Source organism: Rhea pennata, chromosome 20, assembly GCF_028389875.1.
Source record: "Rhea pennata isolate bPtePen1 chromosome 20, bPtePen1.pri, whole genome shotgun sequence".
Lineage (NCBI taxonomy): Eukaryota > Metazoa > Chordata > Aves > Rheiformes > Rheidae > Rhea > Rhea pennata.
Genome location: NC_084682.1, coordinates 3,322,538 through 3,340,158, shown reverse-complemented (window position 1 = coordinate 3,340,158; position 17,621 = coordinate 3,322,538). Strand labels below are relative to the sequence as shown.

General features: G+C 61.2%; 1 protein-coding gene across 1 annotated transcript; it reads right to left on the bottom strand.

The window, feature by feature from the left end:
* Positions 1-6,854: 6,854 nt before the first annotated feature.
* On the bottom strand, positions 6,855-17,606 carry TBX2 (T-box transcription factor 2). Its single transcript, XM_062592386.1, has 7 exons — positions 16,608-17,606; positions 15,272-15,539; positions 12,634-12,780; positions 11,478-11,554; positions 11,188-11,357; positions 8,831-9,447; positions 6,855-8,364 (listed from the first exon to the last, which is right to left on the bottom strand). The coding sequence occupies exons 1-7, from the start codon at positions 16,970-16,972 to the stop codon at positions 7,903-7,905; spliced, it is 2,106 nt and encodes a 701-aa protein (XP_062448370.1). The 5' UTR covers positions 16,973-17,606; the 3' UTR covers positions 6,855-7,902.
* Between the last annotated feature and the right edge of the window lie 15 nt (positions 17,607-17,621).

The following is a 17,621-nucleotide window of genomic DNA, read 5'->3' as shown; positions in this document are numbered from 1 at the left end:
GCGCCCGCGGGAAAGGAGCCAGGCAAGGCAAAGCCAGCTCCGCCGGGGGTGGGAGGAGAAACAGGAGCCAAAAAAAAAAAAGGGGGGGGGGCAAAAAAGGAGGAAAGGACCTGCTTGCTCCTACGGTGGGACTGGTCAGGCCCAGCAGCGCGATGCCAGCGGCCTCGTGCCGCCTCCTGGAAACTCGGGGTTTCCCACCACCGGGCTGCTGAAGTAAAGCACGTGCGAGCGCGATGGCGCAGCCGATTTGCCGAAAAAGTGGAGGTTTCTGCCCAGCTCTCCCCTGCGGATACGGAGAGGTTCAGAGGTCTTTGGAAGCCGAGGTGGGTCAGCAGTAGCTTTGCCACTCTGCCCGATCGCTGAAGGTTTTCTTGGCCCCAAACGCCCCAGCAGGGCAGCACGTGTGGGTTCACCCCTAACCGGGGAGTACGTTTCTCTATTTGAAAACAAAAAAGGAGAGGGGTTTAAAAAAAATAAATAAAAAATGTCCAACTGGGGAAAAAAAGTGCCTGCACACACTCCCTCTCGTGGAGAGCCGATCTCCCTGCACTAGGGATCCTGCAGGCGCCTTTTCCGCTTCCCAGGGCTCACAGGTCTGGAGCTTGCTGGAGAAACCACACTGCAGCGCAGAGGGGTTCGTCCATCCGGGGCTGAGTGAGACCCCGGGTGCCAGCCACACGCGGGAGCGGAGCGGCACTCGCGAGCCCGCAGGGACAGGAGCGCTGGGAAGCGGCCGCTGCGCGCGGGGCACGGACAGGGTGCCCGGCCCTGCGGCAATGAGCACCTTGGGGTGCCCCTCGCCCACCGGCGGGGCGCAGATTCAAACACCTTTCTCTGGTCTCGAAACAGGGAGAGGCACCGAGCGAGCAGGACGGGGCAGTGCGGCTGCCGAGCCGTGGCTGGGGCAGCCCCCGCTATCGCCCACCTGGGCGTCTCCAGCACTTCACACGCTTCGCCTGCCAAATTCCCGTCCCCTCCCACTGAGGTGGGCAGGAACTGCAGGTGTTCAGCTCAGCGGGGAGCAGAGGGAAACCCGGCGGATAGCTGTTGGTATTTGCTTTGGCTGAGCTGCCTTCGCGCATTCATTTCTCTTCTAAAGGCATTTCAAGGGAACCCCGGAGCCGGACAGCCTGCACTAAGAGTGCCGGGAAGCAATGCTCTCCAGCCGGAGCAGACCCGGGACAACAGCATTACAATGTCTCTGCCAGCTTATTATTTCCCAGCCTGGGGAATTATTTCCCCAAAGTCTTTAACTGATTCCCCGCAACTGTACAGGATTTTGCACTGACAACACCTTTGTACTGGGAACGAAGCCAAGAGCTCCACCAGGTCATTTTGCAAAGACAATTAGGTAGTCCCTTGACAGCACTGGCTCATTTTAATTAGATCTTATTTCCCAAGAATTACAGAGCACGCCAGCCCAAGGCTAAAGGCAAGTACCATTCAACAAAATCTATCAGAGGCTAAGGAGGGACATACCTGTGTTTCTGTCACTGATTACAGCGGTGCCAGCTGAGCTAGAGCAAGGAAACTTCTTTTCTTGCATAATTTCATGAATTAATACTTTAGGCAATCTAAAATTCAGTATGCAGAAGAAAGACCGTCCACCATTTCTGGTCACTTGTTCACCCTTAGCGGCCCAAGAGCAAGCACCAGCCTCTCTCGCGGTGGGGCGAGCTGGTCTCCCATGACCACACGTAGATTTTTGGCACAGCCCACAGACAGAGCGGGGGAACGGCACTGGGGCCTCGTCTCCTGGAATGGGGGTTGCTGGTAGCACCCACTGCAGTCTCCAACGCAGCTTGCAGCCCGGTCCCTCTCCGCTGCAGGGCGAGTCACCCCCTCCGTGACCTGCAGCTCACAGGCAGGCTGCACACCTGAGCCACACGTGCGAGCAAAAACGGCAACGGGAGCACGTAGGTGTGCACATGCACAGGACAAGCATGCGGAAAAAGGAGCACACCCACGCCACGGCGGTCAGCAAGGCACAATCACAGACGGCAAGGCCTGGGCTACAGTGACAGGGCGCAGAGCACAGACGGGACGGGGGAGGACTAACCCCCATCACCACCGGGGCAGCCGAGCCCCACAGCAGCCAGCTGCCCCCTCGGGGGTCGGGGGGAGCCGAGCCGCGGGGCCCTGCCCCACCGCCCCGGGGGGAGCCGAGTGCCGCGGCCGCCGCCCGCCCCGTCGGGGCTCCCCGCGGCGCGGCGCTGTGCGGCGGCGCCACCTGGCGGCCGAGCGCGGGGCAGCGCCGCCGCCCGAAGGCCCGGACCTCTCCAAGCAGAGGCCACAGGAAAATCTGCATCCCGGCTATAGGAAAAGCAGGGATTTTTTTTACCCTTGTCCACGCCACACGGCTACTAGAGGGAAGCCGCGGTGTCCATCCCCTCTCCCATGTTGCCCCAGCAGTCACCCTGGTAGCTGCCGGCCTCCTGCCGCAGAGCGCTGCGCAGGAGGGACGGTCTGGCCTTCGCGGCTCGCAGCTCACCCCGAGCCCCCAGCCCGTTACCGTTTGATGTCTCGATAACAAACCCTTCGGGAGGCAGTCACTGCTCGCGTCAGGACACAACCTCTCCCAGCGCCTAAACAACGGCCCCAGCAGCGGCTCCCCCTGGGAAAGGCTCTCATTTGGGGCAAGGGACCCGACTCTCCCTCACTGTCACCAGCCACTGTAAATAACAGAAATAAACCGAGAGACTCCCCTTTCCCCTTTTACATCCTGCCCTTAAAGCAAAGGCAGCATAAACGTTCCCTGTTGCTAATAACAAGCTTTACATTAAAGTAAACAGCTCTTTTCCCACCCCCCTACAATGTTCCAAAACCCGAGACGCCCACACAGATCAAAGTGGTTCTGGGAACCGAGGGTGGCGGTGGGTGGGGGAGCTTGCTGGCAGCTCGGTCCTGCTTGCACCCCCAGACCACACCAGGCCTGTGGCAACCTCAGGGCTGGAGTTTGTGCAGCACAAATCACCTGTGGGATTTACAGGCCAGACCTACCAAGGGGGTGATGAGGCCTTCAACATGTGGGTGCATATGGAGGAAGGAGCTTGGCACAGGGCTCTGGGTGGGGGGACCCAGGGCAGGCAGAGCCCTAGGGCTGGCAGCAGGGTGCAGCCAGCCCCACACAAGCTCTGGCCCTATGGGGGCAGCCTGGGCAGCCCCAGGGCCTGCGAAGCCACCCTGCAGCCCACACAGAGCTCAGGCAACCCCTCCCCATCAGGGCTCAACCCTCCCCAGCACCAGCTGCAGAGCCGGGGCGGCCTCCGCCCCATCGACAAACAGGGAAACCGAGACTGGAGCAACCCCACAACCTACCGACATAGCAGAGATTCACACTGACAGCCCAAGGCAGGGGCGCGCCCCGCGCAGCCCCATAAATCCCCTCGGGCCGCAGGTGCGCCGCCGGCAGCGGCCGTCGGGACCGCGCCCGGCTCCCTCCCCCCTCCCAGGTGCGGCCCGGGCCGCAGGTGCACAGCTCAGCGCGGGTGCGCAGCGCCGGCAGAGCCGCACCGCGGCGCGGCCCCGACGGGGCGGCGGGAGACAAAGCGGCGGCCGCCGGCGCGGGCGCCCCGCGGGCCCCGGCCCCTAATCGGCGGTGGGAGGCGGCGGCGAAGCGCGGCCGCCTCGGCGCGGGTCGTGTGATGCCAGGGGAGAGACGGCGGGGAAGAGCAGCCCGCGGCTGCCTAATTGGGAGCCGCCGGCGCCCAGCCCGGCCCGCTCCGCCTTCGTCCGCGGAGGCTGCGCGCCCGGCAGGCGGGCGCCAGCGCCGGCACCAAGCGCCGTCTGCGGCCGGGCCCGGCCCTGGGGCGCTGCCCGCGGCGCCGCAGCCGCCCCCAGGTGGGGGGGGCGGCTCAGGCAGCAAAGCGCCTCCACTGCCCCTTCCCCCGACGGCAGCGGCTGCACGGATGGGGCTCGCCGCGGCGGAGGGGCACAAACGCCCGTGGAGACGTGCGAGGGGATGCAAACCCGCGGGTCGCGCCTGCCGCGGGGCCCCGCAACGCCCGCCGCGGGGCTCCGAGGGACGCTCCCGCCAGCGCGGCTTGTTCCGAGAGCCCAAGCACGGCGCGGTGGGGACACACCGGGTTTGCTGCCCCTGCGTGCCTTACAAACACCCCCACCAGCGACAAAACGCCCTGCTTTCCCGCACCCCGGGCAGCCAGGGATGCTCTGCCTCGCTCAGCACACCCGGCACGGCACCGCCGCCTCCCTCGGGTGCCGGTAGCCCGGCGCACTCGGCAAACACGGCCCCCGAGTGTGGTGGCACCGGGATGGGCGCGTGCATGAGCCCTCGCGACCGCTGCAGCACAGCCCTGCAGGCTGCCCAGCGCATGGACTTGGGCCTGCAAAGACACCCGGTGGCCTCGCGCACAGATGGCAAATAGCTACCCCGGTCCCTTTCCAAAAAGCATGGAAATTTTCTGGAACGAGCTCTTGTTCCTGTTTACAAACATCCACCCGTGGAGCCGTTCCAGCAGAGCCATTGTGCTTCCCATCAGGTCCGCAGCCAGATTAGCCGGGGTTTGTCTGTCGGGCTGCTCAGAGCAGGAATTCTAATTTTAGCTGTTAGCAGAGCACCTTGGGCATTTAGCTGAAGACACTCAGGCTGCAAACAGGGGCGCTCAATTCAAGGCACTGACAAAATCTTCTGGGAAGTTTTCTGGGAACTAACTGCATCAGTAAAAGCCTGGCTCTGCATCACCTGCTATTCAAACACCAGCATGAAAAGTGCCTTAGAAATACCCATTGCGGGAATCCACCACGTTTTATTTTGCACCTAGGCAGGGCGCAGAGCAGGGCCCAACGGCGACAGGCTGCCCCCCGCGCCGCCTCCAAGGGGCTCTTCAGGCAGCAGGGAAATAACAACAGCGCCATGCGTGACTAATAGGTAGCTGGTAGCCGAGCTGTTTGAATAGGATTTATCAGGGCCTTGTTTCTGCCGAAGTGGGCTGCCGCCAGCTTGATTTTTGCTGCAAAGCTTCGCTGCTTGCCACGCAGCCCCCGCAGCCCCCCGGCGAGCAAGGGACCCCCGCAGTGGCCAGGTCCCCTCTTCGCATTTCTCCCCTTCTAGCAAAAAGCGGCTTCCTTCTTTACATGGGCAGGTTGGAAATCGCCTTCACCAGCGCCGAGGCTCTCGGTCCCCGCGAATGCCCCCACGGAGGAAGTGGAGGTTTAAACACTGTCTGTCCCTCGCCTCGGGACAGACAGCCTGGCTGCATTCCTGGCCCCCGCGCCGGGAGCGACAACCCGCCAGGAGATTTCCCCTGCCGCTGTTTGTTTTTGGCGGCACCAATCCCATCTCCCGCCGAAGCTCGCCCTAGCCTGGCTTAGTCTAAACACGGCTTTAGTAGGAAGTGTGTTTGCAAGGGCAAACGGAGGGAGCCCCTGCCGCCAGGACACGTGGAGCCTGGCCGGGCGCCCCCTCCCACTAAGAATAGCGCCCATTAAATTATTACTCATCCTGAATTATGTTTATTCAGAATTAATCCTGCGAGCCTTTTTTAGTAACTACATTTCCCTCCTCCTGTTTAAGTGGTTTCCACCCTGCCGATCCCCCAGTCGGCGGAAACGCTCGCGCTGCTCTTGGTGCGCAGATAAGGACGGCGGCTCCCCTCTCTCGACGTCGTCGGTTGCGTGGGGGGAAGCTGGCTCCAGCCCTCCTCAGCCCGCCCCCTCGGGCCCTCGCCTCGCCCCGCAGATCCTGCCGCGCAGCGGGGTCCCCGGGGACTCGGGCCGGTGTTTCGGGGCGGTGCTCGCGCACCGGGCAGCACCTCCAGCGCCGGGGAGGAGCCGCGGCCGCGCACGGCCCGCCCCGTCGGGGCCGGACCGGCGGGGGGGGGGGGGGGGGGGCGGGGTGCGCGGCGGCGCGGCGCCAGCAGAGGGCGCCCCGCGCCCGGCGCTGCCCGGCCCGCGCCGCCGGGGGCGCGGGGCCCCCCCGGGCCCGGGCCCGCGACTGGGCTAATAAATCTTCCGCGGAATGAGAGAAGGGTAATTGGTGAAGAAAAGGGCTGTTAATGTCATCCGCGCCCGCTCCCCGCAACGCCGCCGAGCTGCTCGCGAAGCGCGGAGAGGCGCAGGCACAGCCCCCCCCTCACCCCCGGGGCGGGCGGGGGCACCTGCTTCCACCCCCCCCCCCCCCCCGACGGGGCCGCCGTGCCCGGAGCGTCCCCATCCCGGAGCGCGACCTGCGTCCACCCGCGACGGGGCCTGCGCTCCCAGGGCGCCTCCATCCCGGCTCGGTGCCGGTGCGCGGCCGTCGGGGTACCCGTGCGCCCGGGGCACCTGGACGTCGACGTGCACGAACACTCCCCTTTCCCGCACCCCGCGCCGCGCCCCCGCGCCCCCTCCGCGCCCCACAGCGCACCTGCGGCCCCGCCTTGTGCACCTGCGCGGGGCCGGGCCGGGCCGGGCCGGGCGCCCTCCCTGCGCGGCCGCGGGCCCCGGGCCGCCCGCTTCCCCCGCTGCGGGGCGGCTGCTGGAGCCGGGGAACATCCCGGCGACGCGTTGACAGATGAAACACAAAAATCTCCCCGAAAGCCAGAGGAAAATAAAAGGCTTCCTCTCCGCAGCGGGGAAAAGCGGCCTCCCGCGCAGCGCCGCGCAGCGCCGCGGGCCCTGACCCCCCGTTTAGGCACGTCGGGGCATTTCAGTCTTTCCTGACCAAACTCCGCGCGGGCTTCCGGGCGGACTTTCCGCGTATCCCCTCGCGGGAAAGCCCAGCGTTAGCCCCGACGGGCAGCGGCGCTGCGCACTGCACGGAGGGAGGCGCCCAGCGGCTTGCGCACCCGCGGAGCCGTCCCGCGCCGCGCTCCTGCCGCGCGGGAGGGAATTAAACACGTGAAAGCCGGCAGGACTTCTCTGAGTATTTTTTATTGAAAGATGTGAGAGAATTCATCAAAAATGAACAGATAGATACCCGAATAACCAGCACATTTCAAATCATGTCTTTTTTTAAATTTTAAAACAAATATAGAGCACAGTCCATGTGATATTTAAATTTATTATACTTTTTTTTTTGTTCCGGAGTGAAAAATAAAAACCTGAGGTTTATTCCTGCATTCTCTATACCCCGCACTGTAGATATATTTTAGTTACGTTTTGGATTCGTTTTTTCTTGTGAAAATCCGTTAAAGAATTGAACTCTTAGTTTCAATGACTCCAAAAAGTGTTTTACTGATGGCACATGATTGTCCTAGAGAGCAGGCGGGATAAACAATATTTTAAAACACAGTTAAAGAAACCAATATCTCCTTCAATCACAAAGAGCTAAATAGTTTTCATTTACAATATATATGTTCATGTAAAATGAAAAAAAAAACTTAAATGCGATGAGTTAAACTCTAAATATTATGTACACACCAATGTACAACTCTGAATAAATTAATACCAATTTGCATATTCTGGGATCCTTATAGCTTATTTACACAAATTACCATTTATTTCATAAATATTTTTTCCTGGTACGCAGATAGATTCCACCCTCCCGCCGCACTGCCTGGTACCAATTTTGAGTGTCGCTGGGCATCGCAGCTCAGCGGTGGCTGCGACTGCTGCGGGGTCGGCGTGCTTCCCGCATTTCCTTCCTTGGTTCCTGTTTTTCCTTCCCCCCCTCCTTGCACAGACGAGGTTTCAGCCCCCCCCCCCAGGGAAGGGGTCGGGGCCGGGAGGTGGTGGGCACCCGCCCCGTCCAGCGGCACCCAGGCGCCTCTGCTCCCGGAGCTGGGAGGAGACGGAGGGGGTCTCGGGGGAGCAGCTCCCGCCCCACAGCCCGGACAGGGTGGCCGCTCCGCCGGCACCCGTCCACCCCCACCCTGCGCTCTTCAATAAATATTTATCCTGTGCTGTACAAAATGCCAGTGCTTGTCAGCCCCGGGGGGGCGGGCGCGTGGCCCGCCCCGCCGGTCACTTGGGGGAGTCGCGGCCGGGCGACAGCTCCCGCTGGCTCTCCAGCCCGCTCACCAGTCTCTGGATGTTCTGCAGTTCGTTGAGGGACTCCTTGAGCGAACCCTTGGGGGTGGTGGGGCGCTGGGCGCCCGCCTTGTGCGGCGGCGGCCCCCCGTCGGGCGGCGGGCTGGGCTCCCGGCTGCCGCCGCCCGGGGCGCCCTCGCCGGCGGGCTGCAGCCCTGTGGTGAGCAGGTTGGTGCTGGGCGGGATGCCCACGGGCAGCTGGTAGGGGCTGAAGCGCAGCCGGGGCCGGCTGCCGCCCAGGAAGGGGTTGCGGGAGAGCGGCCCGCCGCCGGCCGCCGCAGCCGCCGCCGCCGCCGCCGCGCTGCTGGCCGGCATGGCCGAGGCGGCCGCCGCCGCCGCCGCCATGTAGGTGTAGGGGTAGGGGAAGAGTCCGCCGAAGGTGGGCATCGGGATTCCCTGCGGAGAGACGGAGAGCCCGTGAGCGCCGGGCCGCCTCGCGGCACCCCCGTTTCCCACCTCAAACCAAGACGCCCCGCAGTGGTGGGGCGGGGGGTGCAGGGGTCCTGGCAGCGCCAGGGGGAATTGAACCTGCGGCAGGGAGGCAACGGCGAAGCGGGAAGGAAGCGCCGGAGCCCTCCGGCCGTGCGCCCTCACTCGCCTTTAAACTAAAGCCTGCTGCAAAGCTCGGCAATGCAAAAAGGCCCCCACCATCCCCGGGGACATGCGGGACTGCCCACACCCCCCACACCCATACCAGAGCTGCAACAGTGGCTGGAAAAAAAGAATAAACTTAAAAAAAAAAAAAAAAGAAAGAAAAGCAAGTTCCCTCCTCAAAGGAGCCTTCAGACGGTGTCGCCTCCCTCCGGGTCACGCCGCGGTGGGACCGGGGGGCCGGGACACGTGGACGGGGCCGCAGGCTTACCTGAGAGGCCAGCATGTGCTGGGAGAGGTGGAACGGGAAGGGGGTGGCCGTCCCCGCGGCGCCTTGGGCCGACGAGAGGGCCCCGTTCTCCAGGCTGCTGCCGCCGGCCACCGAGGCCAGCAAGTGTCCCATGCCCATGGCGGAGAAGGCCCCGGGGGCCATGGCGAACTGTCCCGGGTGGATGAAGAGTGGCTGCCCGGCGCCCAGCGGGCTGAAGAACTGCTGCCCGTGGAGGCCGGAGAGCGCCAGGCTCTGCAGGTGCCCGGCGCTCAGGTGCGGGGGGCTGTCCGTGTGCACCATCAGCGGGGCGAAGGCCTCCTTGCCCAGCCCGCCGCCCTCCGCCTCCTTCTTGCCCGGCTCCGGCTCTTTCCTCCGCCCTTCCACCTTGTCCTTCTCCAGGCCCCGCAGGCCGAACAGGCCCTCGACGACGGGACCCTCCTTGGGCGACGTGCCGTCCTTGCCCTTCTCCGGGCTGCGCCTCTCCTTGCTCCGCTCCTCCAGACACCGGGGGCTGCCGCGGGGCGTCGCGTCCTCCCCGCCGGGGCTGCCCGCTCCGGCCGGCCGCTCCTCGGGCACCTTCTCCGCCTCCTGGTCGCTGTCAGCCCCCGCTTTCTCCTCTGCGAAAAGGACGGAGGTGTCGGGCACCCTGGGCCGGAGCAGCAGCACCCTCAGGCAGCCTCTTTCCCCGGCACCGGTCCCCCGGGAGCAGTGCCCCTCTCCCCAGCATCCTTCCCCCAGGAGCAGAGACCCTCTCCCAAAGGACCCTCTCCCCAGCCCGGCTCCCAGGACCCTCTCGCCAGCCCCACACTGGGGGTGGTCCCTGCCAGGGGCTGCGCCCAGCACCAGCACGCCCGTCCCCGCCAGCGCCTGACCAAAAGGCGGTGGGAGCTGAGGAGCGGGTCACCAGCAAGCGCCCGGCATCGAGGAGAATTTGCAAAGGGAAAGGTCCGCATTGTTATTAATGGGAGCAACTCAGCCTATTTAGGGGACAGAAATCGGCCCTCGTGCCGCGGCGGTTCTGGGGAAAGGGGATTAACAACAGCAGTTCTGCTGCGCGGCCAAACAGGAAAAACATGTTTGATGGGGGACCAAAATATATTACAGCATCATCCTCGTTAGCTGCAAACTCAAAGGGGCTGCGGAGCAGGGAGATGAAGAAAAGGCAGGCGGGTGGACAGCGCTAGGAGGAAATGATTCTGTATATATTTAATTACACGGAGCTGATCAACAGGGCTCCGTGGATTTATTCCAAATGTGAAGGTTGCGTCAAGTTAAAGAGGCAGTTTTAAGCAAAGAGGTTTGTTAACAGTGTTTCCTATAAGAGCTTTAATTTAAAAAACGCTTAGAGCTCTCGGAGGAGGGAGGGGGAAGGCGGCTGGAGCTGCGGAAATGCGCGTTTGTAACAAAGCCGAGGGGAGCAGAGCCCCGCTACTGCAAAAGCACCTGAGCCCCCGCCAGCGCGGCAGGGCACCCCGCGGCCCCCTCCGCGCCGTCTCCCACAGCTCCCGCTAAACGAAAAAAAGCGTTTTGCTGCGGGTGGGGTGAAGCTCGGCAGCCTGGGGTGAATACTTTGGGAAGGCTTTGAAAGAGGTGAGGGGTGCAACAAACCACCCCGCCGGGGCAGTGGTGCTTTTTGTAGTTTTGATGAACTTCCACAAAGAATCAGGTCTGGAGACGATGGCTGGTTTAAAGAGGAGCAGATTGATAGTGCAGCAAGACTAAATTCAGCATCTAAAAACTGCAATGTGGGAACTGCTCGTTCATTTTAATTTACTAGCTTTAAGCCCCGGAGTTACAACATTTTTTCCTTTTCAAATGCATTATTATTATTATTATTATTTTGCAAGGGAATTTAAGTTAGCCACTAAAGGCAGGGCTGTACACCAACAAGGAATGCCGAATAAAAGCGTGCAGCATACGGCTTGCATTGCTATTACTTGTTGTTTACACTAACATATAAACAGGAAAACGTTGCAAACCGTAAATACCATGCGCCTTTTCTCACCAGCTCTATTTCTGTCGTTTGAGACCCTTGGCTATTTCATGCCCATCTTTTTTTTTTGGGGGGGGGGGGAGGAATTGGGATTTTTTTTTTCCTTTCTCCTCCCTGCGAGCTCGCTCTCATCCCCCCCACCTCGCTTTTCCGCAGCGACGTGCCCGCAGCCCACCAGCCCGCGGAGCGATGGTTAATTTTTAAAGCGACCCTCCTAATGAGGCTAATGAGGACGGCGGAGCAGGCGCGCGGGGCTCGCTGAAACCCGACCCGGGGGCTCGCGGGGGCGACGCCTCCCTCCGTCCTCCCCCCCCCACCCCCAGCCCGTCGGGGGGCCGCGCCGTCGCGGGGGCCGCGGCGTTACCTCTGCCGCTGCCCTTGAGGCGCAGGGGGCTGGGCACGGCGCCCCCCGGGGAGTGCAGCGCGTCGCGGCCCGCCGCCGGCTCGCAGGAGGAGGCGTCCGACTCGCCGCCGTCGCGGTCGGGCTTGCAGGGCTCCTCGTACATCCGCAGCGACGGCAGCGACAGCTGCTTCCTGCGCGGGGGGCGAGAGCCGGCGGCTCAGCGGCGCCCCCTGGGGCTCCGCGGGCGCGGAGCGGGGCTGCGCGGAGCGGAGCCGGGGGCGGGGAGGGAGGTGGGTTGCGCGGCACCTTACCTCTTCTCCCGCCGGCCATTGCCCGTGTCCCGAAAGCCCTTTGCGAAGGGGTTGTTGTCGATTTTCAGCTGGGTGATCTAGGGGGCAGAGAGAGGGAGGTGGCGTGAGCCCGGCCTCCCCCGCGGCCCTACGGCGCGGCTTCCCCCGACGGCGCCGGGTCGCCCCCCGCGCATGGCGCGTTGCAAACGCTGCGGCACACGCGGCGGGGGCCCCGGTTTAACACACCGCACGCTTTATTAAAAATGATGCTGAGGTTTTGGCTTGAATTATTAATAGAGTTTTAATGATAGGAAGTTATTTTTCACGGCCCCCTGGAGGGAAGATGGCGACTGAACCTCGCCGCGTTGGTTAAAAGCTATTCTTATCTCTGCCCGCGACGAACTTATGGGGCCGGCGACATTAGGGCGTTCAATAATGCATGCCTTTGAAATATGTCCCCGAGATGGGCGCTTTAAAAATGCATGCGTGATCTCCTCCGCCCGGGAGGCGCGCGAAGCCGCGGCCCCGCCGCCCGACGGGGCGCACCGGCGGCAGCCCGCGCCGCGCCGCGCCGTGCTGCTGGCGGCCGGGGGGGACACGAGGTGCTCTGTAATCGATTGTGACTCTTCGCCATAAACTTTACGAGGGGAACAAGCCCACCAGGACCCTCAGACAGAGCTGTCAATTAACATCAGCAGCCGGGGTGGAGGTGGGGGTCAGCTTTTGGGTTAAAACACACACAACTCTCGGAGAGGACGGATGGAGGCTCCCAGCTCCCCATCGGGCGGTCCTGGCTGCGCTGCTCTCGGGGCGACACTTGCTAAATCACGAAAGCAACTAAAATTAGCTTATCTTGCTCTGTTTTTTGTCTCCTCCCAGGCCCAGGGCACCTTCCTTCAAGGCGGCCGCGGCCCGCGCTGCCGCCTCTTTGCTACCTGGGCGCCGCAGGAAAGGCGCCGAGCAGCGCCCCAAAGGTGCGGAACAGCCCGCAGCAGGAAAGCAATAAAAACGAATAAATAAAAAGTAATAGTAATAAAAGTAATAATAAATTGCCGGGTGCTGCCTGCTCTGGATGCTTCAGATTTAACCTTTCTCCTGTTGCTTCAAACCTGTCCTGCTGCGCAGGTTCCCGATGCGGACGGATGGACAGACGGACAGATAGACACGCAGGCCTTACCTTGTCATTCTGGTAGGCTGTGACGGCGATGAAGTCTGTCTCGGGGAACACGTAGGTGCGGAAGGTGCTGTAGGGCAGCTTGAGGATGTCGTTGGCCCGGACGATGTGAAAGCGGGGCTGGTACTTGTGCATCGAGTTCAGGATGGTCTGGGGCAGGGGCGAGAGGAAAGAGCGAGGGGCTGCCATCAGGCTCAGATCCCGTGCTATAAATACACCCAAATCTATCTACACATCTATAAACCACTTTCTCCCGAAAAAAAAAAAAAAATCATTGTGAGGAAACAATGCCGGCGGACGCCAGAGAAAGGGAGATTTCTTTTTTTGTTTATGTCGTTGTACAATCTGTCCCCAGATAAGGCGGTCCCGGGGAAAAGGGAGGCACAGCAACCTCTTCGGAAAGGCGGGATGTGAAGTAGAGTAGTAAAGCAGCAAAACGCATCACCCCGCTTTATTACGTCCTTGAAAACGAGAGCCAGTTTTTCGACGCGTTTCTGTTTGCTTTTAGTATTTGTCCTTTTAAAAAATACCCTACCTCACCAAAAAGAAAAAAATAATCCTCTACATATCTAGTTGACTGTAGCAGAAAAAAAATGTTCTAGCTACCAAGCAAGCGACTGGACTCGTGAAAGGAGCATTTCACTGCGAGCCATGTTAAATTTATGTCTCAGAGCAACGCTGCAGAAGGAACGGACATTTTTTCCCCCCCAACCAGGTGTCTGAAATTCTCGTCAACACGCAAAGCAGTTCTCTATCCCCCGAAGAAGAAGAAAAGTATATATTGTAATTTCGCTTAGGATATTTGGAACTCGCTGAAACCTCAGCGCTGCAGAGCGGGCGCGAGAGCAGGTCGGGGCTGCGGCAGAGCCGCGCCGAGCCGAGCCGCGCCGAGCCGCGCTATGCCGCCTCCTCACCGCCCGCCCCGGCGGCCTTTCCCAGCCTGACGGGGATTTAATAATTCCAGAGCCTGCTGTGGTCAGGCTGAAATGCAGTATTAACAGCACAGAAATGGTAGAGGAGCGGCGAAAGCTTGAGTAATTATTGTCAAATAACATCGGCCAAATGGCTAAATAATTATCACTTCATTTCGTTTTAGAAGGCAATAAAAAATCCCCCCCCCTTTTTAACCCCAGCAATAATCACCTGCTGATGAACTGTCAGATCACTGTTACATTGGTATAATCTAGCTGAGATTTATCATGAAAACGGTGCAAAAATTCTTATTCAGGCGTGCAAAGCTGCATTCCTTAAAATAATAATAATAATAATCATTCCTCTCTGACCAGATGGGCACTGGCTAAACCCTTGTCTCCCAGATTTAACACACTCCGGATTTTGGAAAACGACACATGCCAGAAAATTTTAATTGGAGGAGGTGAACTGCTAAAAACGCTCAACCAAACAAGCTTTTCCCTAGTATCAAAATATGCTATTTTTTAGACTCCCTTGCTATCGATTTACCTTGCAGTCTATAAATAGCCTTGCAATGTATTATTTAACCTACATGCTGTTTCCTGCCTAAAATATATATATATATATATACACATATATATATATACACACATACACAGAAAGAAAGAAAATGAAAGGAAAAAAGAAAAAAAAAAGTTACACGGGGAGGTAATTTCCCCACCTGAGCTCTCCTTCACGCCTCACACCCGCTTATACGGCTGCGGCTCGCAGCCCCCCCGGCGAGGGCTGCCTGCCCCTGCACGGCATTGACTGACACGCCGAGGGCTTCAAATCCCAGTTAATTACCATATCAAAAACGCAGGACGATGAACTTTCCCTTTATCGCCCTAAATGCTTGTCCAGAGGCTAAAGATAGCTTGCTTGTTTGCTGTGATTTTTTTTCCCCCCGTGCTGCTTTCACGGAGGATCAAACTCCCCTCTCGGAGCGACCCCGCTTTCGGGGGCTCTCTGCACATCGCTAAGACACTGCCGGTTTTGTTCCCTCCGGGAGGCGATGCAGACGTGATCAATAAAGAAATAAATCGGGGCGTGTGACCGCCTTTCGGAAACGTTTCGTGCAAAGAGCCGCTGGGGCCGGTGCGCACCCCCGGGCCCCGCGGCCCCCGCGCAGGTGCCTCGCCGCCACCCAAAACGCCGGGGCATCGCCAGGCTTCCCCGCCCCCCGCCCCCTCCGGGCTTCCCCCTGGTCTCCCCGGGTCCCCCCGGCCTCTCCCGGCCGGGCGGCACCTGCCCCGCGGAGCCGTCGGGGCTGCTCCTCGCCGCCACCACGGCCGGGTTGGCCGCCCCCTCGGGCACGGCCTCAACCTCTCCGCGTCCCCGACCCCCCTTTCCCCATGTCCACCCCCCCAAATCCTGCTCCCCGCCGAGTGTCGGGAGCTGGGCAGGGCCGGCGGGACAGGCCGGCGGATGAGGCAGTGCCGCCCCGGGTAGCAGCACCCTCCTTCCATGGGCTCCCCCACGGCCCAAAGCCCCCGCTTCTCCCCGGGGGGGAGCCGTCCCGGCATGGCCGCGTCCCGGGAGCTGCCCCGGCGCGGCCGGGGACGAGGAAGGGCCGTGGGCGCTGCGGGGCAGCCCGGCCGGCAGGGCCGCGGGGTGCCCGGGGGGCGCAGGGCCGCGAAGCCCCGCAGCGCTCCCCGCTGCCCGGGGGCGCGCCCGCAGCCGCACTTACAAAGCCGTGCTTGTCCGAGATGTTGTTGGTGAGCTTGAGCTTGTGAAAGGCGACCGGCTTGGCCATCCACTGCTCGCCCGTGGCGGGGCTGTCAGGGTGGATGTACATGCGCTTGGGCATCTCCGGGTCGGCCTTGCCGGCGACCATCCAGCGGGAGTTGTGGAACTTGTACCGGCAGTCGTCGGCCGCAACTATATCCATGAGCAAAATGTACTTGGCCTTCTTGTCCAGGCCGCTGACCCGCACCTTGAACGGGGGGAACATCCTCCTGGGGAGAGAGGCAGAGCGCGGAAAGGGCAGAGCCGCCCTTCGGGGCCGAGCAGCAGCGCGGAGGGCAGGAAGCCCCCGGGGAGCGGGGCTGCAACCTGCTGCTCGCGGAGACGTGGGGGAAGGTCCCCCCCGTGCGTGTGCATGCGTGTGCGTGTGTGGTGTGTGCAGCCACCGGGCCGGCCCCGACGGCGCGTCCCGGCCCGCGCCGCAACCGGGCCTTGGAGCGGAGCGCGGAAACCCGCGCTGCCCGGGGGCCGCCAAGCCTCCCCTTCGGCCGCGGCCAAAAAAACATTCTTTTACAAAATTTTTTTTGGTTTAGATCGCGCAGTAAATTCCCGGCATTTTTCACAGCCAAGAATTACTACTTCTAACCCAGCTCTGCTCCATCAACGGGACAGAAAACACGGAAAAGTCTCAAAATCCCAGTTCAGGAAATCAAGGGCAGGGATGAAAACACATCCCGGATCCAATTTAACTCTCTTCCCCTTCCCTCCAGAAAGGCACTTTCGCAGCACAGACGAAGCAAGCCTGCGGCCCCGAGCCGGGCTCCACCTTCCCTCCGTGCCAGGCTCCCCGGGAAAGGAGGGAGCCGGGGCGGGAGCTGGAGACCCGGCGGGGACGCCCGGGAGCGCCGGGGCGCGGCGGAGCCGGCGGCGGCGCGGCCCGGGGGCGACCCCGGCGGCGGCGGAAAGTTTGGAAGTGGGAAATGAAATGCTCCTGGGCGGCGAGAAGCCGCAAAGAGAAATGTAAACACATGTTAATCGGGGATTAAGGGGTTTAAAATTATTGCGTACAAATTTAATTCGGGATCGCGCTTTAAAAAAGTAATAATTGCGGTGCGGGAGGAGGGCGAAGCTAGAAGAGAAGGATGAAACACGGTCAGAAAAAGTCAAGATATCGAAAATCTCGGCTGCTCTCGCTCGCGGTTAGTTCACGGGGGTGGATTTTATTAGCGGCGGGGGAGAAGGGGACCAAGCCGAGGGGAAAGGGCCGGGAAGAGAGGGGCGCTGCGCGGTCGCGCAGGTGCGGGTCGGGCTGCGCGGGGGTGCGCGGGGCCGGCTCTTACCTTCCAGACTTGGTGATCACCATCTCCGTGCCCAGCTTGTGAAACTGGTCCCAAAGCTCCTTGGCTTCCAGCGTCACTTTGGGGTCGTCCTCCACCTCCTCCTCGGGCTCCAGGCTCTTGAGGGAGCGCAGATGGGCTGCCTGGTGGTGGTGGCCCAGCGCCGAGACGTGCAGCCCGGCTTCGGCCGCCCCGGCCAGGCTGGGGTCCGGCATGGGCTTAGCCAACGCCGCCGGCGGCAGAGCCAGAGCGGGGAAAAACGACGGCTGGGCGGCTGCTAGGAAAGCAGACATGGGGAAGTCGGCTGGTCTGGGTGCGTGGAAGGGGTGGTAAGCCATTGCAGTCCCCGGAAAGGCTGGATCTCTCATCGGTGCATCCACAAATGCAGGAGGAAAAGAGGGATTCCCTTTATAAAAATACGTATTTCCCCCCCTCCTTGCCCAGCGAACTCGCTCGAGTCTCTGGTAGAGGAAGGAAAATCAAAAACAAAACAAAACAAAAAAACCAACAAAACCCCGAAAAACAGCGGAACTAGGTCTGTTAAAAAAAAAAAAAAAAAAAAAAAAAAAAAAAAAAAGGAGGAAAAAAAAAGGAAAAAAGAGAGGCAGTTCCCGGCTCCTGGGACTCCCGGTCTGCGGAGGGGAGACAGTAGGTCCTTATTTTTTGTTGTTGTTGCAGCTAGCGCGAGAGAGGGAGAGGGAGCAAGCTCTCCCGGTAAAGTCCTTAACAACACTAAAATAGAAACAAAAGCCGGCGCGGGGCTGCGCGGAGGAGCCGCGGGCGCGGGGGCCCTCACACCCCCGCGGGCCCGCGCTGCGCCCCGGCGGGGCCGGCACGGCTGCGCGCTGCGCGGACGGCGCTGGGGCCAGGGCTGCCCATGGCCAAAGGAGCCGGAGTGGAAACGGTTAGATCTTGTCCTGATCTCTGTAAAACTGTGACTATCTCACATGTCCTTCCTGCTCTGATCCGCCCGCTAATGAGCCAAGCCCCCTTGATTGCTGATTTTACGCGTTTCAG

What these genes read in the sequence shown, in the direction of transcription:
- TBX2 (XM_062592386.1), bottom strand. Translation starts at nt 16,972, where the DNA reads ATGAGAGATCCAGCCTTTCCGGGGACTGCAATGGCTTACCACCCCTTC. An exon ending in GTGATCACCAAGTCTGGAAG is followed by an intron (nt 15,540 to 16,607) that starts GTAAGAGCCGGC and finishes CTCTCTCCCCAG; the next exon opens with GAGGATGTTCCCCCCGTTCA. An exon ending in CCTCAAGGGCAGCGGCAGAG is followed by an intron (nt 9,448 to 11,187) that starts GTAACGCCGCGG and finishes TCCTTTTCGCAG; the next exon opens with AGGAGAAAGCGGGGGCTGAC.